This window comes from Bufo bufo, chromosome 2 (genome assembly GCF_905171765.1).
Source record: "Bufo bufo chromosome 2, aBufBuf1.1, whole genome shotgun sequence".
Classification (NCBI taxonomy): domain Eukaryota; kingdom Metazoa; phylum Chordata; class Amphibia; order Anura; family Bufonidae; genus Bufo; species Bufo bufo.
In genome coordinates, this window is record NC_053390.1 from 412,957,405 (window position 1) to 412,978,725 (window position 21,321).

General features: G+C 47.7%; 1 protein-coding gene across 2 annotated transcripts in view; it reads right to left on the reverse strand.

Moving 5' to 3' along the window:
* Positions 1–706: 706 nt before the first annotated feature.
* The window catches only part of XPA (XPA, DNA damage recognition and repair factor), a 46,777-nt gene continuing 26,162 nt past the window's right edge, over positions 707–21,321 (reverse strand). For both annotated transcript variants that reach the window (XM_040417289.1, XM_040417290.1), the window contains exons 5-6: positions 20,603–20,720; positions 707–938 (exon numbers count right to left, since the gene is read on the reverse strand). In XM_040417289.1, the coding sequence (XP_040273223.1) occupies positions 790–938; positions 20,603–20,720 (267 nt within the window). In that variant the 3' untranslated portion in view covers positions 707–789. The remainder of the gene's footprint in view (positions 939–20,602; positions 20,721–21,321) is intronic.

Here is a 21,321-nt window from a genome sequence, read left to right on the forward strand (position 1 = left end):
CTGTCTTGTCCATCCTCTCTGTACTTCACGTCTCCTCATGATCTCCATTCCTACATAAGATTCAGCTGAAGATCTTCTCATCTGTATTCAGGATCATATTCCCTGACAAGTAGGAGAGGAGGATGAGGCAGCTCTTTAGCTCAGTGTTGTGAAGCAACTTGTCCTCCTGTGTGATTAAGACAGGTTTTGTGTGTACTAATAGGACAGTGGCCATTTTGTTTCTCCTAATCACTGCTCCCTAGACAAAATGAACCATTATAACTAATGAAAGGTATTTGGGAATATATTTATAATAAAGTAATATTTACGTATTTTCATTTCCCTAATTTCCGGAGAACCCCTTTAAGTCTCCTTTCCTGGAAGGTGGCTTTTTTTCCTTAGTTAATTTTTCTTAGTGTCAGCCTCCTAGTAGAACAGTTCTTGTGTCCCTCCATGCGACAAAGACATACTCTGCAATGTTTTTCTTTGCAGAATACCCTATATGGAAAAGCTTAGTCAACTATGCAGTACAAAACAAAAGAGGTATGATGAGACATAACGCCTAAACATAAGCCAAAAGGATGTTCTTTTGGGGTAGGTTAAAACCTTTATAGGCTATGGACCTGTTTGGCATATGATAAAAGAACACAATGTAGGATCTGAGCACTAGCCAAAGAAGCCTGTGTGTTTATTATATGAAGTCATGATTCATATTATTCCCAGTCAGCAGTGAGTACATGAACAGTAAAATGTTTAATTCAAGTCCATATTTTATTTCAAATATAAAAAGTTAATTATATTGCATTTAATTTACATTTTTTCATAATTTAATTCATGACCACATGTTGTGCATTTCTTCTTATACATATCCTCTTCAACATGTTCCTCTGGACCATACTCGTGGTGATGCCCACTGGTATCTTTTTTCCATAAACTGCTCCTCACAGCGCGGCGGAGTTCTGTGGAACACAATTTACGCAATGAATGGCCATCACATTTAATTTTGTCTGAAAAGTTAGCACCAACCAACAATCTACTATGAATGGAAGTGCCCACCCCTTTCACCACAGATGCCAGGTAAAACAAGGATAGGCATGTTGTAGTTCATGCTGATCACCACATATTTTTGAAAAGCCCCACTGGAAAGATCATTACACAGTTAATCTGCTTGCAAAAAAATAAATCAATAAAATCTGCAGCCATGCCGTGGTCATACAGACTACACTTTCAATAGTTGAAACTAGTATAAAAATGCTTGATGCCTCTAGACCAGGGGTCGGCAACCTTTTTTGTACAGAGTGACGATTTAAAAAAAAATATCAAAGTTGAAGCGATCAGTGTGCCGAGCCATACAGTGAAGTAATATAATGCAAATATGTGACATTAACCAGGTATATACTAGCTATGTCCCAAAATTCTCAACAACACTGCCTCACCTGCACAGCTTAAAGAGGACCTTTCATTGGTTTGTAGTAATTGAGATAAATATCTGTACCTGCGGGGTCCCCCCCCCCCCCCCCGCTGTGCTGCCACCCTGCCAGTTTTTTTAAAATAGCGCTCCTCCGCCCCGTTATGACCCCCTGCAAATTTCGCGCTCAGTATGCTAATACTGCGCATCAGAACAATGAGGAGGAGACTTAGTCTTTCTCTGTGGGCTTCTCCTTCTCTCCTGGCTCTAGCGCTCTCTGCTATCGCTCCTCTGTGGAGTCTGGGGCGGGAAGCTTGAAAGGCGTGCCTAGCAGACGCATTGTTCATGGCGTGCCAGCAGAATGCGGAATCATACTATCCCTCTATACCAGGGCTGGGTGATTAATTTAAATTATTTGACCTTTTACAGCCCGACGATAGTGATTTATTAATATCGTCGCATTAATTGTATCAGTCCCTGATGTCCACGCTATTAATTCTGGTGTAGAACGCGGGGAACGAGACTCTGCACATGCTGCCCTGATACAGCGCTGCATGTCCTCTATCTGGGCAGTAATAGTGGTACATCCCACCTTTTCTTCTATTCTCCTCCTCCACAGCAGCGTGATGTGCATTGGTAAATGGCCAAATGTGGGGAGGAGGAGGAGATTTTATTTATACTGCAGAAGAAGGATCCGGAATGAAGCCCGCAGGAGCAGAATCTGTGAAAGATTGCTGCTTATGCAATTAACTTCTTCTGTGTTGGAGGGGAGGCTAGGGAGAGCTCCAAAAACTGTAGCTTGCTCTGTGTTCTGTATAGGCAGGCTCCACTTTTAATTAGTCTGACTACCAAAAACGAGATTTTTGTAAAACTTACCAGTAAAATCTTTCTCGCTCTTCATTGGGGGACACAGCAACCGTGGGGTATAGCTATGTCCTCTAGGAGGCGTTGACACTAGTAAAAGCTGTTAGCTCCTCCCCCGGCAGCTATACCCCCTCCAGCCTGGAGAGAGAGCTTCAGTTTGTGAAAAGCAGTAAGAGAAGCAAGTAAACCAACGAAAAAACGTGTAACAGCAACAATGCTAAGAACCGAACTAGGTTCTAACCAGCAACAGCCACAACTGTGGCCGAACAACAATACTGGGTGGGTGCTGTGTCCCCCAATGAAGAGCGAGAAAGAGATTTTACTGGTAAGTTTTACAAAAATCTCGTTTTCTCGCCCATATTCATTGGGGGACACAGAAACCGTGGGACGTCTGAGAGCAGTCCACAGGAGGGAAAACCACAGACCCATGGAGCAAGAGCTCCTGCAGGCAACTAAGAACTGTCGCCTGAAAGACCACGCGGCCGACGCATAAGTATACACCTGGTAATTTCTTGTGAACATGTGTAAGGAGGACCGGGAGCCACCTTACACAACTGTGCAGCCGAAGTGCGATTCCTCCAAGCCAAAGATGCGCCCACCGCTCTGGTGGAGTATTCATGACACCTAAGGTCGGAACCCTGCCTCGGGCGCGGTATGCTTCAGCAAATGTAGACCGAATTCGGCGTGCGATTGCCACCTTGGAAGCCGCCAAACCCCTCCGAGGATCCTCCGGAATCACAAAAAGGGGATCCGTATGGCGGAAGGGATCGGAGGCTGTTAAACAGATCTTCAGAGCTCTGACAACTACCAATGGTGTAACTCCATTTCCTTAGGGTGAAGGAGATGGGCACAGTGAGGGAAGGACAATTTCCCCATTAATATGGAAGTCAGAGACCCCGTTCGGAAGAACAGAAGGCACAGGCCAGCGAACCACCTGGACCCTATGAAGAACCAGGAAGAATTCTCTGCAGAGAGCGCCGCCAACTCAGAAACCCATCTGATGGAAGTGATAGCGACCAGAAAAAACTACCTTCCAGGACAGGAGTCTGAAAAGAAAAACCCTCCCACAAGGGCTCCAGAGAACCTGAGAGCGCTGGAAAGGATAGAAGGCGACGACGCCTGACTCTGCAAGAACTAAGGGCCAGACCAAGGTCCAACCCTGATTGTAGGACAGGACCGTGAGGGAGAAAAACGAAGTGGCAGAACATTTTCGCTTCCACAGAAAACCAGGAAGGACCTCCAGGTCCTGAATAGATCCTGGACGATGCAGGCCTGCAGATGACATCCGCCGAAAAAATCTCTTCGCCTAGAATGGCGGTCTTAATAGCCACGCCGGCAACGAAGAGGCCTAAAATACTAATGGAAGATCGGACTCTGCGAAGAAAGGACATCTCAAAGTGGCAGTGACCAGGACGTCCCTTAGAAGCAGACGAGGTCGGCGTACCACGTGCGACGGCCAATCCCCACGGTGACTATCATAGTCGGAATACCCTCCATCCTGATCTTCGGTAGAACACTGGGTAGGAAGGGGAAGGGGGGAAAACGCAAGGAGGGAGAACCCTTAACAAGGAAATCAGGGTGTCCACGCCGCAAGCTGCCTGATCTCTGCTCGGGAGAGAAAAAGTGGGAAGCTTCCGAGAATAGTCTCGAAGCCAAGTCCACACGTCCGGGTTTGAACACCTCCCGCAGTCCAGGCATACAGAAGGGAGAGGCCGGCAGCCGTTTGTTCGAGGGGGAAGAAGAAATAGACAGGTGTTCCGTACCAGGAATAGAACCTCTATCAACGCGGCAAGACGTGACAGCAACCCCGCTCCGTCTGGTGTGGGGAGTCTCACAGTCTACCCCCGAATGGGTGGTGGGAAGTATGATCACCAGAGGGCTGGCGTGACCTAGACATTAGTGATGTCTTAAGAGAGGTAATATAAATATATACAAGTAACGCACCCAGGACCAATGGAAGGATTCACCTACAAAAGGAGAGATGTGGAGCGCGCCACATCTCACCAGCCGGATCCGAAACTCTGGAATAGAAGGCCACTAAAGAATACCCCATGCAAATGCCGATGTAGTCAGGGATTGAGTGGCTGTGCCCAAACTCCGCGAGAGGAGGAAGTCAAGTAAGGGGAGCCACAACTGTATCGCTAGCCATATTCCAGCGGAGGATCTAGAAGAATCCGCCACCTGACGAAGGAGCTGTGCAGTAAGAACCATAGTATGTACTAGTGGTAACGCAAATACCACTCTCCCAGAAGCAGCCAGCGCCTGCCCCGTCGGTGCAAAAGGGAAGCCTGAGGCCATCTGTAAAAGCCATGGCACCATACTGCCCCAGTTAAAAAGAGCTAGCTTTAACACTTTACCTGGAAGGGCTCTGAACAGGAGCAACAGCAAGCTAGCGTCAGGGTAGAACCCCCAGCTGAGGGGAGACTACAGAGTGAGTGAACACTTGACTCGCTAAAAACGTACTCCCAAGAATATGCGCAATGGCAGATGCATTACGTATTGATGAGGACAATGTCCTGAACGTCTGGAACCGAAGAGGCCCATGGAGAAGGGTGGTCTCTAGGACACAGAGGATGTCACAACCATGCTCCAAACCAGCACCGAAAGATAAGAAGGATACCAAGTGGAAACAGCGACCGTATCCACTGGCGGCACCCATACACCGCAGATGCAGAGCACCGGCATCCGCGGGTATCGACTGTTGCCATGCCCCCCCCCCGAAGAAGCTAAGGCATCTAGAGCCTTAGCGTAGATGAACTGTAGCAATCTAAGCTGCTCAGGTTTTCCCCTGTAAGTGGATCACTCGTGGAAGGGGAATGCAACAGGAAGCACGGTGATGGGAGAAAGACTAATGCATACGGCAGGGACAGAATCCTGTGGAGATGCAATGCCGCCACCTACAGAAGGGGGGATGCATACGTCCAGCACTAAACCCAGTGTAACTGTACTTAGTGCACCTACCGCAGGGGGCAGAACATAAGGCAAACACTGTATCCGTAGTAGTGCAATTACCCTGTGAGAGTGCAATTACCCCACCAAGGAAGGGGTAATGCCTACAGTAAACACTGTAACCGGTGATAATGCCAGAATGCCATGTATAGAACAGGCCAATCCATACGGTACACACTGTACCCAGTGGAATGCAATACTGTCCCCTAAGAAGTGGTGCAATACTCCACCTGAAGGAGGGGGTAATGCAGACGACAAAGACTGCTGGCTACCGTGGACGCAATCATAAGATTGCAACAGATTCGAGAGGAATGGAGTGGTGTGTCTGAGCGAGACCGTAGGGAGGAAGGTGGGGTGCGGAGGTGGCCGAGGAGAATGTTCTGCTCTGGCCCTCTTACGCGCAGTTCAACCGTTTGAAAGCTTGCCCGTGGCGGCTGTAGGCCACGCAGGTAGGAATACATCAACCAAACTACCCAGAGGGTGGAGTGGGAACTAGAGGTCCGTCCACTGGAGTGCGTAGGCGGAACCTGTATCAACCAAACAACCCCGGAGGATGGATGGGAACTTCCAGAGGTTCTCCACTGGATCGCGCAGGTGGAGGATTATCAACCAGACGACCCCGGAGGATGGAATGGGAACTTCCAGAGGTTCTGCGCTGGATGGCACAGGTGGTGGGTTTGATCAACCAGATGACCCCGGAGGGTGGAATGGGAATTTCCCGAGGTTCTGCGCTGGATGATGCAGGTGGATTTGATCAACCAGACGACCCAGGAGGGTGGAACGGGAGCTTCCAGGAGGTTCTGCACTGGATGGCGCAGGTGGATTTGATCAACCAGACTACCCCGGAGGGTGGAATGGGAATACTCCGGCTGTCCTCCCTGGATCTACGCAGGTGGAGGATTATCAACCAACGACCCTGGAGGGATGATAGGGAACTATGAGAGGTCCTCCTTTGTCCATATAGGACACGGGCCCAGCTTGGTACCACACAGACGGGGGGGGGGGGCCTGCGGTGACGAGGCAGAGGGATGCAATACCGTCCCTGTAGGGGGGGCCCTTATGAACGCGCATCTACCTATTTTATTTTTTATTTTTTTTTAAAGAAAAACTAGGAAGCCCAAATGACAAGTGGGCAGAGAGGTAGGAAGGGGTTAACTGTTTTAACTTACAGGCACCTTGTACTGAAGACAGAATCCTCAGAATATCTGGAGCAGGCTGCAGGAGGTGGCTGGCCAGAAGGGGTTAAGCTGCCCTGAGGAAGGGGGGCGGGGTTAAGCGCTTCAGGGGGGGAATTGAGTAGTGGAAATAAATCCACATGTCCGCAAGTGTTTTGCGGTCCACAAATTGCGGATCCGCAAAACACGGACACCGGACCGCACATTTTTTTGGGCGAGGCCGCTGTATAGAAGTGCGGATGCAGACAGCACATTGAAAATGAATGGGTCCGCACCCATTTTGCAAAATGGGACCCTTAATAGTAATTTTATTCTGAAGCAGGACCCCAAACATACAGTCAATGTCATTAAGAACAATCGTAAGCACATATCTATGATCACCATAATCATAAAATAATAAATCCAGAAGAAATAGAAAACACCTTTGAATCTTATTATACTTTATATAACCTAAACTCTGATATTAATACTCCTCAACCTACTTTAGATGGAATTAATAATTTTCTCTTTCAGGTATCTCTCTTGACTATTTCTAAAGTCCTTGCTTTTCTCAACTCACTCATATTATTTAAACTACCTTCTATTAAAACTTTAAAGAAAAATAAATCTCCACGACCAGGCGGCTTTACTAAAGAGTATTTTAAAACCTTTACCCACATTATATCCCCTCATTTATAGAAAATGTTTTCATGAATAATTAATTAATTAATTAATTAATTAAAGAAATGCTCCAAGCATTAGTAGTCACCAATCCCAAACCAGAGAAAAACCCGGGTAAACCCCAAAACTTCTGCCTAATAACTCTTTTAAATTCGGATATTAAAATATATTCCAAACTGATACAGCAGTGACCGGTCCCAGGCCTTGGCCTTTTGGCGGCCTGCTCCCCTACTGTTCCTTGCGGGCCTGGCCACCAGGGTAACTTTTCTCCTTCTTGCAGGCTAAAGTCTGCCAGGCCGCACTCCCTGCAACTGTAGGGCATGTGCACTACCTCAGTCTTTAAATGGGCCATCGAATGTCCCAATATTCACCAGCCAATGGCTGGCAACCTGTGTATATTTAAGGTAGAGAGGTGCCTGATCAATAGGGTGTATTAGCTTGCCAAGTTCCTTGTGAAGGTGTACAAAATGGATACGTGTAAACGGGCCCTAAATCTTAAATTGCCATCAGCCATATGTTCTGTTAGTGGCTGTGGCAGTTACAGGGAGAGCAGAAAGACACGCCACCTGAGCTGCCAGGCTGAAGATAATCTAGCAGAGCAATAAATGGGGAGATCTTTGGATCCATGTGAAGAAACGCATCTTAAAGAAGTTGGGACAGACCATGTCTATGTGTAAGCTGCCCATGCCATAAGCACTAATGCAAACAGAGATGCAGGCTTGTGAACTATGTCTTTAGTTTTCAAAAAGAAGTTCACATTTTTAAATTAGTTTTGACCCAGAGAAGATGGTGTTTCTGAATTGTGTTGACATATGGCTTACTTGCAAGATACAGCTTTAACTTGCATTTCTGGACTGCACGGTGAACTGTGTTTACAGACAGTAATTTCTGGAAATGTTTCTGGGTCCATACAGTAAGTTCCAGTACACAATCATGCCTGTTTTTAATGCAGTGCTGCCTGAGGGCCCATAGATCATAAGCATTCAATACTGACCACCAGCCTTGTCCCTTGCGCACATGAAGTACACCAGATTCTATGAATCTTTTGATGATATGATGTACTGTAGATGGTGGGCTATTCCAAGTCTTTGCAATTTTACATTGAGGAACATTTCTCTGAAATGTACTTTTTTTTATGCATTTTTTCGGAAATTGGTGAACCTCTGCCCATCTTTGCTTCTGACAGACTCTCTCTCTAACATGCTTTTATACCTACTTATGTGGCTTAGCTGCAAATTGCTGCTCCATCTTTTTTTATTATTACCAATTACTTTTCTAGCCTTAAGATGCCCCTGTCCCAACTTTTTTGAGATGTGTTGCTGCCATGAATTTCTAAATGTTTTTTCACTTTCAGAGTGATATGTGTTCTATGCTCTATTGTGATTAAAATATGGTTCTGAGATTTGAGAATCATTCCATTCTGCTTTTATTTACATTTTACACAGCGCCCCAACTTTTATGGAATTGGGTTGTACATGATTTTGGTAATCTGTCACTCATGAGCGAATATTAGGTGGTTGCCAAGAACTCACTGTATAATCCCTGCAGATCATGGAGGAGAAGAGTCACAGTTATTCATGAGCTCCTACTATAGAAGGAGAGTGAGGGAGCTCATGAATAACAGTGACTTTTCTTAAGTAGCCCAGTAATGGACTTGACCATGTGATCCCCTAATCACTCATATAATACACTGCAGTACTTTTGTGTTGTAGTGTATTATGTCTGTTATTGAGAATCAGAAAGACAGTCTCTGGCAGGTCCTAATTGTTGCAACTCAGATGCAACTGCTCAGCAACCAGTGATTCTGGAGCAAGTTTTGGGGAGTCATGGGTTGAGAGAGGGAGTTCTCTCTGACCCCAGACATTAGAAATATGATGACAACTGTATAACACCGCCAACTCTAGAGCTTGCACCATCACTGTGCCGTAATATTATGGTGCTTTGTAGGAACTAACTTCCTGCTATGGCATACTTTTATCCTGTTCCTGACAGCCTTACAACTATATATGTTGGTGGTGGGGACTGTACCCGCTCGCGAGTGCAACAGATCCATGGTATCTGTGAGGATAAAAAAAAACGGAGCACGCACCCCCTAACGAGGATTGGGGGGAGTCAGATGTAGTGTGTAGCAGCCTCAGTGCTCCTGAGTGACACGAGGCTGCCACACATTAGTTCCTATGGAGAGCCTGCCTGTGGCAGCGCTCCATGGAACACAGTGTAATTCTCATAAACTCCAATGCTAATGCATTGCAGTCTATGAGAGAAGCAATATTATGATTGCTTGTTATAGTTCCCTAGGGGAAATATTAAAAAGTGGTACAAAAAACTTTTTTTTTTTTTTTTTTAATAATCAAAAAATTTTAATGTTAAAATTCAAATCACCCCCTATCCCCATAATTTTAAAATAAAATATATAAACATCATGGGCATCGCCGCATGCGAAAACGCCTGTACTATTGATAAATAAAAATATTTATCCCACAGGGCAAAACGGAAAAAAAAATCAAAACGGGGCGATTCCCAATTTTTTGATTGATTCACCTCTCACCAAATTTGTTTATAAAAAGTGATCAAAGAGTCATACACCCCCAAAAATGGTGTCAATTAAAAGTACAGATCGCCCCACAGAAAAGTGCCCTCACACAGCTCCGTATACAGTACAGACCAAAAGTTTGGACACACCTTCTCATTCAAAGAGTTTTCTTTATTTTCATGACTATGAAGGCATCAAAACTATGAATTACCGTATTTTTCGCCGTATAAGACGCACTTTTTTCCCCCCAAAAGTGGGGGGAAAATAGCAGTGCGTCTTATACGGCGAATGCTGCCGATTTTGTCGGGTTTTCAATGATACACCCGCCGCGATGCCGTGCGGCGGGTGTATCAGCTGTGAGGGAGGCGGGACTGGGGGCCGGCATCTGCTTTTAAAATGACAGCGGGGCCCGTGCAGTGACTGTGTTCTACTACACGGGCCCCGCTCACTGTATGATCCTATGTCTAATAGTTACCGTAATTGTAATTGTATGTAATCAGGAGCGCTGTGTATTGCCGGTACTTACAACTAGAAGCGGTAGGTAGCAGAGAGGAGGGAGGAGGGAGGAGGCAGGCCGGGAGGACGGAAGCTGGCAGCGTGAGTCATACATCATGCGTCTGCGCCGCCCACTTTATGAATGAATGAAGCAGGCGGCGTGGATGCATGACGTATGACTCACGCTGCCAGCTTCCGTCCTCCCGGCCTGCCTTCTCCCTCCTCCCTCCTCTCTGCTACCTACCGCTTCTAGTTGTAAGTACCAGCAATACACAGCGCTCCTGATTACATACAATTACAATTACGGTAACTATTAGACATAGGATCATACAGTGAGCGGGGCCCGTGTAGTAGAATACAATCACTGCACGGGCCCCGCTGTCATTATAAAAGCAGATGCCGGCCCCCAGCGTGTATTGAGGGTCATTCACTACAGGGACACTTATGGAGGGGATCTGTGGATGACACATAGCATAAGATGCTATATATGTGTCATCCACAGATCCCCCCCCCCCATAACTGTCATACACAGATCCTCATAACAGTGCCATCCAGAGATCCCCCATGAGTGTCACCCAGAGATCCCCCATAAGTGTCACCCAGAGATCCCCCATAAGTGTCACCCAGAGATCCCCCATAAGTGTCACCCAGAGATCCCCCATAAGTGTCACCCAGAGATCCCCCATAAGTGTCACCCACAGATCCCCCATAAGTGTCACCCACAGATCCCCCATAAGTGTCACCCACAGATCCCCCATAAGTGTCACCCACAGATCCCCCATAAGTGTCACCCACAGATCCCCCATAAGTGTCACCCACAGATCCCCCATAACAGTGCACCATCCACAGATCCCCCATAACAGGGCCATCCACAGACCACAATTAGTTCAAAACCCACCAAAAGCACACCTTTTGGTTCAAAATATTTTTTTTCTTATTTTCCTCCTCAAAAACCTAGGTGCGTCTTATAGGCCGGTGCGTCTTATAGGGCGAAAAATACGGTAACACATGTGGAATTATATACATAACAAACAAGTGTGAAACAACTGAAAATATGTCATATTCTAGGTTCTTCAAAGTAACCACCTTTTGCTTTGATTACTGCTTTGCACACTCTTGGCATTCTCTTGATGAGCTTCAAGAGGTAGTCCCCTGAAATGGTCTTCCAACAGTCTTGAAGGAGTTCTCAGAGATGCTTAGCACCTGTTGGCCCTTTTGCCTTCACTCTGCAGTCCAGCTCACCCCAAACCATCTTGATTGGGTTCAGGTCCGGTGACTGTGGAGGCCAGATCATATGGCGCAGCACCCCATCACTCTCCTATTATGGTCAAATAGCCCTTACTTTCAAAGTTTTCCCAATTTTTCGGCTGACTGACTGACCTTCATTTCTTAAAGTAATGATGGCCACTTGTTTTTCTTAGCTGCTTTTTTCTTGCCATAATACCAATTCTAACAGTCTATTCAGTAGGACTATCAGCTGTGTATCCACCTGACTTCTCCTCAACGCAACTGATGGTCCCAACTCCATTTATAAGGCAAGAAATCCCACTTATTAAACCTGACAGGGCACACCTGTGAAGTGAAAACCATTTCAGGGGACTACCTCTTGAAGCTCATCAAGAGAATGCCAAGAGTGTGCAAAGCAGTAATCAAAGCAAAAGGTGGCTACTTTGAAGAACCTAGAATATGACATATTTTCAGTTGTTTCACACTTGTTTGTTATGTATATAATTCCACATGTGTTAATTCATAGTTTTGATGCCTTCAGTGTGAATCTACAATTTCCATAGTCATGAAAATAAAGAAAACTCTTTGAATGAGAAGGTGTGTCCAAACTTTTGGTCTGTACTGTACATAAAAGTAAAAAAAAGTTATGGGGGGCAGAATATGGCGATACAAAGAAAACATATATTTTTTTTCAGTATTAAAATGCAAAAAAAAAAACTATACATATGTGGTATTATTGTAATCATACTGATCCGGAGAATGAAAGTAACAGGTCAGTTTCTGTGTTAATTTTATAATTCCACCTCATTTGCATTCTATGCAACCGTAAATGGTGCCATCAGAAAGTAGAACTTGTCCCGCAAAAAAACAAGCCCTCACATGGCTATGTGAATGAAAAAATAAAAAAAGTTATGGCTTTGGAAAGGCTGGAAGTAAAAAACAAAAATGAATTTTTTAAAAACTGCCTGGTCATTAATGGGTTAAAGCACAGGGCAGGAAGGCGTTAAAGAACAAGGAGATTTTGTTCTCGACTTTTCCATTGGGGGACACAGACCATGGGTATAGCTTAGAGGTATTAGTAGGAGGGACACTATGCAAATACAAAAGAGCTCCTCCTCCTCGGGCTTTACCCCCCGACTCCACCAGGAGAAACTCCGGTGTTGCAAAAGCAGTAGGAGACCAGAAAAAATAATGGAGGCCATCGGACAAAAGCCCATGAGGTCCAACCACAAACAGAAACTGAACTGAAGACCCCTCCTGCAACAGGCAGAATGGGTGGGAGCTGTGTCCCCCAATGGAAAAGTCGAGAAAAAGATTTTACAGGCGAGTTTCACAAAAAAATCTCCTTTTTTCCATTGGGGGACACAGACCATGGGACGTCCTAAAGCAGTCCATGGGGTGGGAAAATATCAGCACCACCAGGAGGAACGTCCAACGGTCAAATAGGAACCACAGCCTGTAGAACCCTGCGGCCAAAGACAGCATCAGCCGAAGCCAGGGAATGCAACTGATAAAACTTAGTAAAGGTATGTAAGGACGACCAGGTGGCCGCCTTACACAGCTGAGACGCCGAAGGCACGATTGCGTCTTGCCCAGGAAGCCCCCACCGCCCTAGTGGAGCGAGCGGTAATCCGAGCTGGGGGAACCCTACCACGAGCGCGATAAGCCGCGGAAATAGCCGAGCAGATCTATCGTGCCACAGTGACCTTGGAGGCCGCCAGACCCTTACAGGGCCCCTCGGGAACCACAAAGAGGGAGTCTGAACGGCGGACGGTAGCCGTGAGATACACCTTTAAGGCCCGGACGACATCCAGGGAATGTAGAGCGCGTTCCTTGGGGTTTGCCGGAGAAGGGCAAAAGGAGGGCAGGACAAGATCCTCGTTAAGATGGAAAGGAGAAACCAACTTGGGCAAAAATGAGGGAACCGGACAGAGCACAACCTTATCCTGGTGAAAAACCAGAAAGGGCTCCTGGCAGGAAAGAGCGGCCAGCTCCGACACCCGTCTGATGGAAGTTACGGCCACAAGGAAGACTACTTTCCAGGTGAGAAAAGTCAGGGAGACCTCACTCAGAGGTTCGAAGGGAGCCGTCTGCAGAGTGCGCAGGACCAAATTGAGATCCCAAGGAGGCAAAGGGGGAACATACGGAGGAACCGAATGAGCCACCCCCTTAAGGAAAGTCTTCACAAGACCCATAAGAGCAAGGGGATTCTGAAAAAAGATGGCCAGCGCAGAAAACTGACCTTTCAGGGAACCCATCTCAAGTCCGGACTGAAGAAAAGACAGTACCGTCGAGATGGAAAAGCGAAGGGGAGGGAACCCCGAGTTCTCACAAAAAGTCAGGAAGGCCTTCCAGGTATGATAGTAAATCCGGGAGGAAGCCGGCTTCCTCGCACTGATCATGGATCTAATAACGGAATCCGAGAACTCCCTCTTCTTCAGGATGGCGGTCTCAACAGCCACGCCGTTAAACGAAGAGACCGTAAATTCCGGTGGAAGAGCGGGCCCTGAGACAGTAGGTCCTTTCTGTCGGGAAGAGGCCATGGGGCGTCCGCCAGCATCCGAGCCACGTCTGAGAACCACGTGCGGTGAGGCCACTCTGGGGCGATAAGAACGGTCGGAATCCCTTCCGCCTCGATCTTGCGTAGAACCTTTGGTAGTAGAGGAAGCGGAGGGAAGACATAGAGAAGGCTGAAGTCCTGCCATGGATAAACCAGGAACACCGGGAGCTTGTTGTTGAGCCTGGACGCCATCAAGTCCACATCCGGACGGCCCCATCTGTGGCAAATTTCTTCGAATACATCTGGATGCAGAGACCATTCGCATGGATCCACCTTGTTGCGGCTTAGAAAGTCCGCTGTCCAGTTGTCTACTCCTGGAATGTAAACCGCTGACAACACCGGAACGTGCGACTCCGCCCACGTCAGAATTCTCGTCACTTCCAGCATCACCCTCCGGCTGCGGGTCCCGCCCTGATGGTTAATGTAAGCCGCAGCCGTGGCATTGTCCGACTGAATCCTCACCGGGAGGCCCGCAAGGAGAGGAGTCCAAATGGGAGAGGGAGTGGAAAATCGCCCTCAACTCCAGAATAGTGATCGGAAGGCGAGATTCCGTTGCCGACCAAACCCCTGAACCGTGCGAGACTGGAGAACGCCGCCCCAACCTAGGAGACTGGCATCGGTGGTGACGATCGTCCAAGAGAATGGAAGAAAAGGATCTCCCCGACCTCAGGTTCATCGGGAACAGCCACCCAGGGAGAGCTGCTCGAACCCGCTGAGACATACGGATGCGATCGTCCCGACCCCGAGAGGTCTTGTCCCAGAGGGAAAGGATCTCCTATTGCAATAAGCGAGTGTGAAACTAGGCATATGGAACGGCTTCGAAAGAGGCTACCATAAGACCCAGGACCCGCATGCATTCCCGTATGGAGAGGCACGGGGAGCGCAGCAAATGCGAGACTGCCCCCTGGATCTGGGAGGACTTGGAGACTGGCAGGAATACTGTGGCGGCCGAGGTGTCCAAAATCATCCCCAGGAAGGAGAGCTTCTGGGACGGGAGGAGAGAGGACTTTGGGAAATTGATTAGCCATCCGAACTGTTCCAGAGTCTGAACAGTGATCCGGGCGCTGTCCTCGGCCTGCAGAAGCGAGGGGGCCTTTATCAGGATATCGTCCAGATAGGGCAGCAAAGGAATGCCCCTGGTCCGAAGAAGCGCCATGAGCGGTGCCAGGATCTTGGTAAAGACCCGAGGGGCGGTAGCTAACCCGAAAAAAGTCAGCTGTCCAGCGGTCGCTAACCCAAAAGGCAGGGCAACAAGCCGGTAGTGACGGCCACCAATGGTGAGGGGCAGGATTCATGCGAGGAGCTACCCTGGCAGAAGAGTAGGAACAAAAGGAGCGGAGGGACCCATTCGGAACCTCCAAACTCGCAGAAACTCGCTGAGCAGCTCCAAGTCTAGGATCGGACGCACCGACCCCCCCCCCCCTCTTTTGGAATACGAGCAGGATCGAGTAGAAACCTGTGCCCTGTTCCTCTGAAGGAACTGGGGTAATAACACCCAGAAGGGACCATCAAGAGGTCCAAGGCTCTGCCCGGATCCCTCGAAACGCGTGAAGAGAAAAACGTTCCGGCGGTCTGGGCGCGAACTCTAACTAGTAACTGGAAGTTAACATATCTAGAGTCTAAACGTCCTGAACATGGGCCCTCCAAACTTGAAAAGTGGAGAGCAGACGGACCCCCCACCACGAGGGGTGGGGGCGTCCTATCCTGCGGAAGCCTGCCTAGGAGCAGCAGGGCAGACCGCCTGTGCCCTTGGGCGCCAGGAGGGCAGGAACCCTCAAGGGGGAGGTTAGCAAGGGAACGCTTAGAATCAGTGTCAGCGGCCCACCTTTCTGCCAGACCCTTCTGCGCTGATGATCGAGAGGGCTAGAATGCGGGCACAGAGGAACCATTGTCCCTGGAGGCCTTCGCAAGGAACTTGGAAGCCTGGGACATTTAGAAAATCAAATCCAACATGTCCGCAGATGTCTCTTGTTCCTCCAGGTCTTGGTGGAGGCGTCAGCGATCACACCGAGAAGGCTCTGGCAACCTGTGCAGAGGCAAAGGCAGGTCGCAGAGACGTGCCCGCCCGTGAGAAAATGGATCTGGAGAGAGAATCCAGGCGCCTGTCCACTGCGTCCTCAGAGAGGCACCGTCTAAAAACAAGGAGGGCTGTGTTTTTGGTTAACCTGGCCACCAGGGAACCCAACTTAGCCTAGGACATTTGGAGAACCAAGGCCAGTGTGTCAGCGGACGCATCTTATTCTGCCAGGTCCTGGTGGTGGTGTTGTAACCACACCGAGAGAGCTCTGGCAACCCAAGCCGAAGCAAAAGGAAGCCGCAGGGACATGTCTGTCCGCTAGTTGGACAGATAATCCAGGCGCCTGTCCACGGCATCCTGCAGAGAGGAGCCGTCCAAGGCAGGGAGGGTCCTGGATATGACCTCGGAAATTTCCCTATTGGGAAGGGAAACCCGTCAGTCTCCGGCTTTTTGGGCGGAAAAAAGGGGCAAACTCCTAACCAGTGAGGAGAATCCCTTTGGAGATTAAAGGTATCACGGACCGCCGCCACATAGTGGAGAGCTTAGGCGGGAGGTCCCGCTTCATGACCTCGTCCGAGCCGGACAATATCCCTTCAGACTTACGCTCCCCTGAGGGAGGGGGGAGAGACGTCCGAATGCGCCCGCAGGCGAGGAAGGGGGGGAGACGGAGTCATCCAAGGGGGGATGCTGCCACTCACGCTGCCTCTTAACTGCCAAGCGTCCTCTGTGGATACCACTAAGAGGAGATGGAGTGGATGGCGCCACAGGGTTGGAATCTGCCATATGTTTCATGGACATGACTGTCATGGCGAATAAGGCCAAATCAGTGGCCGCCCTAGACGTGGTGGATGCCCAGGCGGGTACCACAGGCCGCGCAGGGACATGGGCCAGAGAAGGGAGTGAAGAGAAATTCTGTCCAGGGGCAGAGCAGGAGACACATATACCAGCGACAAAAGAGAAAAAAAATTCTAACAGCTGCGCAAGGGTTAATCGCTTCTCCCGGCCAGCAGCAACATGAAAAATCCTCATAGAACGTGCAGGCACGCTGCGAGAGCTTCCAGCAGGAAGGAAGAGTCGGCAGAGAGAGCGCTGAGGCTCCACCCCCATGACGCGTCTTCAAGGCGCGAAATGAGTGTGCTCTATGAAAAAATGTCCCCCGGTGCCGAACGCGGCATAGCGGGGGTTAAGGAGCCTAATGAAAAGGGGGGTCCGACTTAGCTAATAACCCTGCGCCTGCCCAGGTGTAAGGCAGGAGCGGCTGCTTTAGGCAAAAGTCCCCAGTGCCGAATGCGGGAGTTAAATTTGCAGAAAAATGCTCGGGGGACCCCTAATGAAGAGGGGGGACCGTAGCTGGCGAGCGCCTTGCCCAATATGTAAGGTAGGGGCGGCATGCCGCTTATCTTAGCCTGGAGCTTGCAGAGCCTGTAGCTAAAACGCTCCCAGAGGGGAATATTCTGTCCAGGGACCCCATCAGAGATATCCCAATTCCCTTAATGCCAGCAGTCCCCTGGTATAGTGCCTCCAGTGCCCCCAGACCTTTACTCTGTAGTTCACCCAGGCTGCCCATAGATATCGGGCAGGGAGGGGAGGGAGGGAAGCAGAGGAGGATGTCTGCCATACTTATCTGCTCCTGCAGTCTTCTCCCTCTGTTCAGGACCAGCAGGGTTCACCTCTTCAGACGTCTGACTCCAGGAGTGCAGTGCTCTGGGTGGAGGGCAGCATAGGTGACCCAAGGCCTGGTGAGATGCCGGAGCTAACAGGTTGAGCCCGGTTCCACTTTTCTTCTGGGGGGAAAAGGAGGCAGCCAGGCAACGTCCCAAAGACGGCGGCGGGCACTCCATGGGGGACCAGGAAAGCGCCATGCTGACCTGTGTCCCCACCTAGAAAGAAAATAACAAACCGGAGTAGAGATAGTGTAGCGTGTCAACCTCCTTCACCGGACACTAAGCAAAGACTGAGTTTCTCCTGCTGGAGTCGGGGGGTATAGCCCGAGGAGGAGGAGCTCTTTTGTATTTGCATAGTGTCCCTCCTACTAATACCTCTAAGCTATACCCATGGTCTGTGTCCCCCAATGGAAAAAAGAGAAATATATATTTACCATGAAACTATACACTCACCTAAAGAATTATTAGGAACACCATACTAATACGGTGTTGGACCCCCTTTTGCCTTCAGAACTGCCTTAATTCTACGTGGCATTAATTCAACAAGGTGCTGATAGCATTCTTTAGAAATGTTGGCCCATATTGATAGGATAGCTTCTTGCAGTTGATGGAGATTTGAGGGATGCACATCCAGGGCACGAAGCTCCCGTTCCACCACATCCCAAAGATGCTCTATTGGGTTGAGATCTGGTGACTGTGGGGGCCATTTTAGTACAGTGAACTCATTGTCATGTTCAAGAAACCAATTTGAAATGATTCGAGCTTTGTGACATGGTGCATTATCCTGCTGGAAGTAGCCATCAGAGGATCGGTACATGGTGGTCATGAAGGGATGGACATGGTCAGAAACAATACTCAGGTAGCCCGTGGCATTTTAACGATGCCCAATTGGCACTAAGGGGCCTAAAGTGTGCCCAGAAAACATCCCCCACACCATTACACCACCACCAGCCTGCACAGTGGTAACAAGGCATGATGGATACATAGAAACATAGAATGTGTCGGCAGATAAGAACCATTTGGCCCATCTAGTCTGCCCAATATACTAAATACTATGGATAGCCCCTGGCCCTATCTTATATGAAGGATGGCCTTATGCCTATCCCATGCATGCTTAAACTCCTCCACTGTATTTGCAGCTACCACTTCTGCAGGAAGGCTATTCCATGCATCCACTACTCTCTCAGTAAAGTAATACTTCCTGATATTACTTTTAAACCTTTGCCCCTCTAATTTAAAACTATGTCCTCTTGTAGCAGTTTTTCTTCTTTTAAATATTATCTCCTCTTTTACCTTGTTGATTCCCTTTATGTATTTAAAAGTTTCTATCATATCCCCTCTGTCTCGTCTTTCTTCCAAGCTATACATGTTAAGGTCCTTTAATCTTTCCTGGTAAGTTTTATCCTGCAATCCATGTACCAGTTTAGTAGCTCTTCTCTGAACTCTCTCCAAAGTATCAATATCCTTCTGGAGATATGGTCTCCAGTACTGAGCACAATACTCCAAATGAGGTCTCACTAGTGCTCTGTAGAGCGGCATGAGCACCTCCCTCTTTCTACTGGTAATTCCTCTCCCTATACACCCAAGCATTCTGCTAGCATTTCCTGCTGCTCTATGACATTGTCTGCCTACCTTTAAGTCTTCTGAAATAATGACCCCTAAATCCCTTTCCTCAGATACTGAGGTTAGCACTGTATCACTGATTTTATATTCTGCTCTTGGGTTTTTACGTCCCAGGTGCATTATCTTGCACTTATCAACATTAAATTTTAGTTGCCATATTTTTGACCATTCCTCTAGTTTTCCTAAGTCCTTTTCCATTTGGTGTATCCCTCCAGGAACATCAACCCTGTTACAAATCTTTGTGTCATCAGCAAAAAGACACACCTTACCATCGAGGCCTTCTGCAATTTCGCTGATAAAGATATTAAACAATATGGGTCCCAGAACAGATCCCTGAGGTACCCCACTGGTAACAAGTCCTTGGTCTGAATATACTCCATTGACTACAACCCTCTGTTGCCTGTCCCTCAGCCACTGCCTAATCCATTCAACAATATGGGAGTCCAAGCCCAAAGACTGCACTTTATTGATAAGCTTTCTATGTGGGACAGTATCAAAAGCCTTACTAAAGTCTAGATAAGCGATGTCTACTGCACCTCCTCCATCTATTATTTTAGTCACCCAATCGAAAAAATCAATAAGATTAGTTTGACATGATCTCCCTGAAGTAAACCCATGCTGTTTTTCATCTTTCAATCCATGGGATACATGTTCTCATTCTGTTTACGCCAAATTCGGACTCTACCATTTGAATGTCTCAACAGAAATCGAGACTCATCAGACCAGGCAACATTTTTCCAGTCTTAAACAGTCCAATTTTGGTGAGCTTGTGCAAATTGTAGCCTCTTTTTCCTATTTGTAGTGGAGATGAGTGGTACCCGGTGGGTCTTCTGCTGTTGTAGCCCATCCGCCTCAAGGTTGTGCATTTTGTGGCTTCACAAATGCTTTGCTGCATACCTCGGTTGTAACGAGTGGTTATTTCAGTCAACGTTGCTCTTCTATCAGCTTGAATCAGTCGGCCCATTCTCCTCTGACCTCTAGCATCCACAAGGCATTTTTGCCCACAGGACTGCCGCATACTGGATATTTTTCCCTTTTCACACCATTCTTTGTAAACCCTAGAAATGGTTGTGCGTGAAAATCCCAGTAACTGAGCAGATTGTGAAATACTCAGACCGGCCCGTCTGGCACCAACAACCATGCCACGCTCAAAATTGCTTAAATCACCTTTCTTTCCCATTCTGACATTCAGTTTGGAGTTCAGGAGATTGTCTTGACCAGGACCACACCCCTAAATGCATTGAAGCAACTGCCATGTGATTGGTTGACTAGATAATTGCATTAATGAGAAATAGAACAGGTGTTCCTAATAATTCTTTAGGTGAGTGTATATTCCAATATATAGTTATGGCACAAAGTCTCGTTTTTAATGGGTTTCTTCTGCAAATTATGTCCTATAATTATAGTAATTTAACACTACAGGTAAATATAATATTTCGATGCTTTACCTTTTACTTTTTTGTCAAATTTTTTCTGCTTCACTTTATCTCTGTTATCTTGCCGAACTTCTTTTGCTTCTTCTAGCGCTTCTTCGGTACCCCATACTTCTAAGGAACGTTTAATTATCTGTAATAAAGAAAGGGTACAACACAAAAACTTTAAAGTATGAACTGGAATGGGTGTACTACAGTTCCCAGAAAGATTATCAAAATTATGGTTATTCAGTTTAGAAAAAGTAGGATTTTTGTCTTACCTGTAAAATCCTTTTTTTGCTGAGTTCATTGGGGGACACAGAAGACCATGGGTATAGCTGCTGCCACTAGGATGCGACACTAGGCAATAAAGTGCTAGCGCCTCCTCTCAGCTATACCTCTCCTGCAGACACGGAGCTAAATAAGTTTGTACGAAAGCAGTAGGAGCAGCCAGGAGAAGTCAACAGAAAACAATTAAAAGTAAGAAAGGAGAAGATAGGTCAGGATTAATAACAGCGAGAAAGTTTTACAGGTAAAATCCTACTTTCTCGCTCGTGTCATTGGGGGGACACAGAAGACCATGGGACGTTAAACAGCAGTACCATGGGGAGGAAACAAGACGAGAACGAATCTCCCGGTCATAAGGCCCCACACAGAATTGCGGGGGAAGGACACATGGGAACAAGACATTAGGACTGACCCCAAAAAAACGCAAAAAAAAAAATTGGGGCGTAACCTGGTAGGAGAAGAGTGTC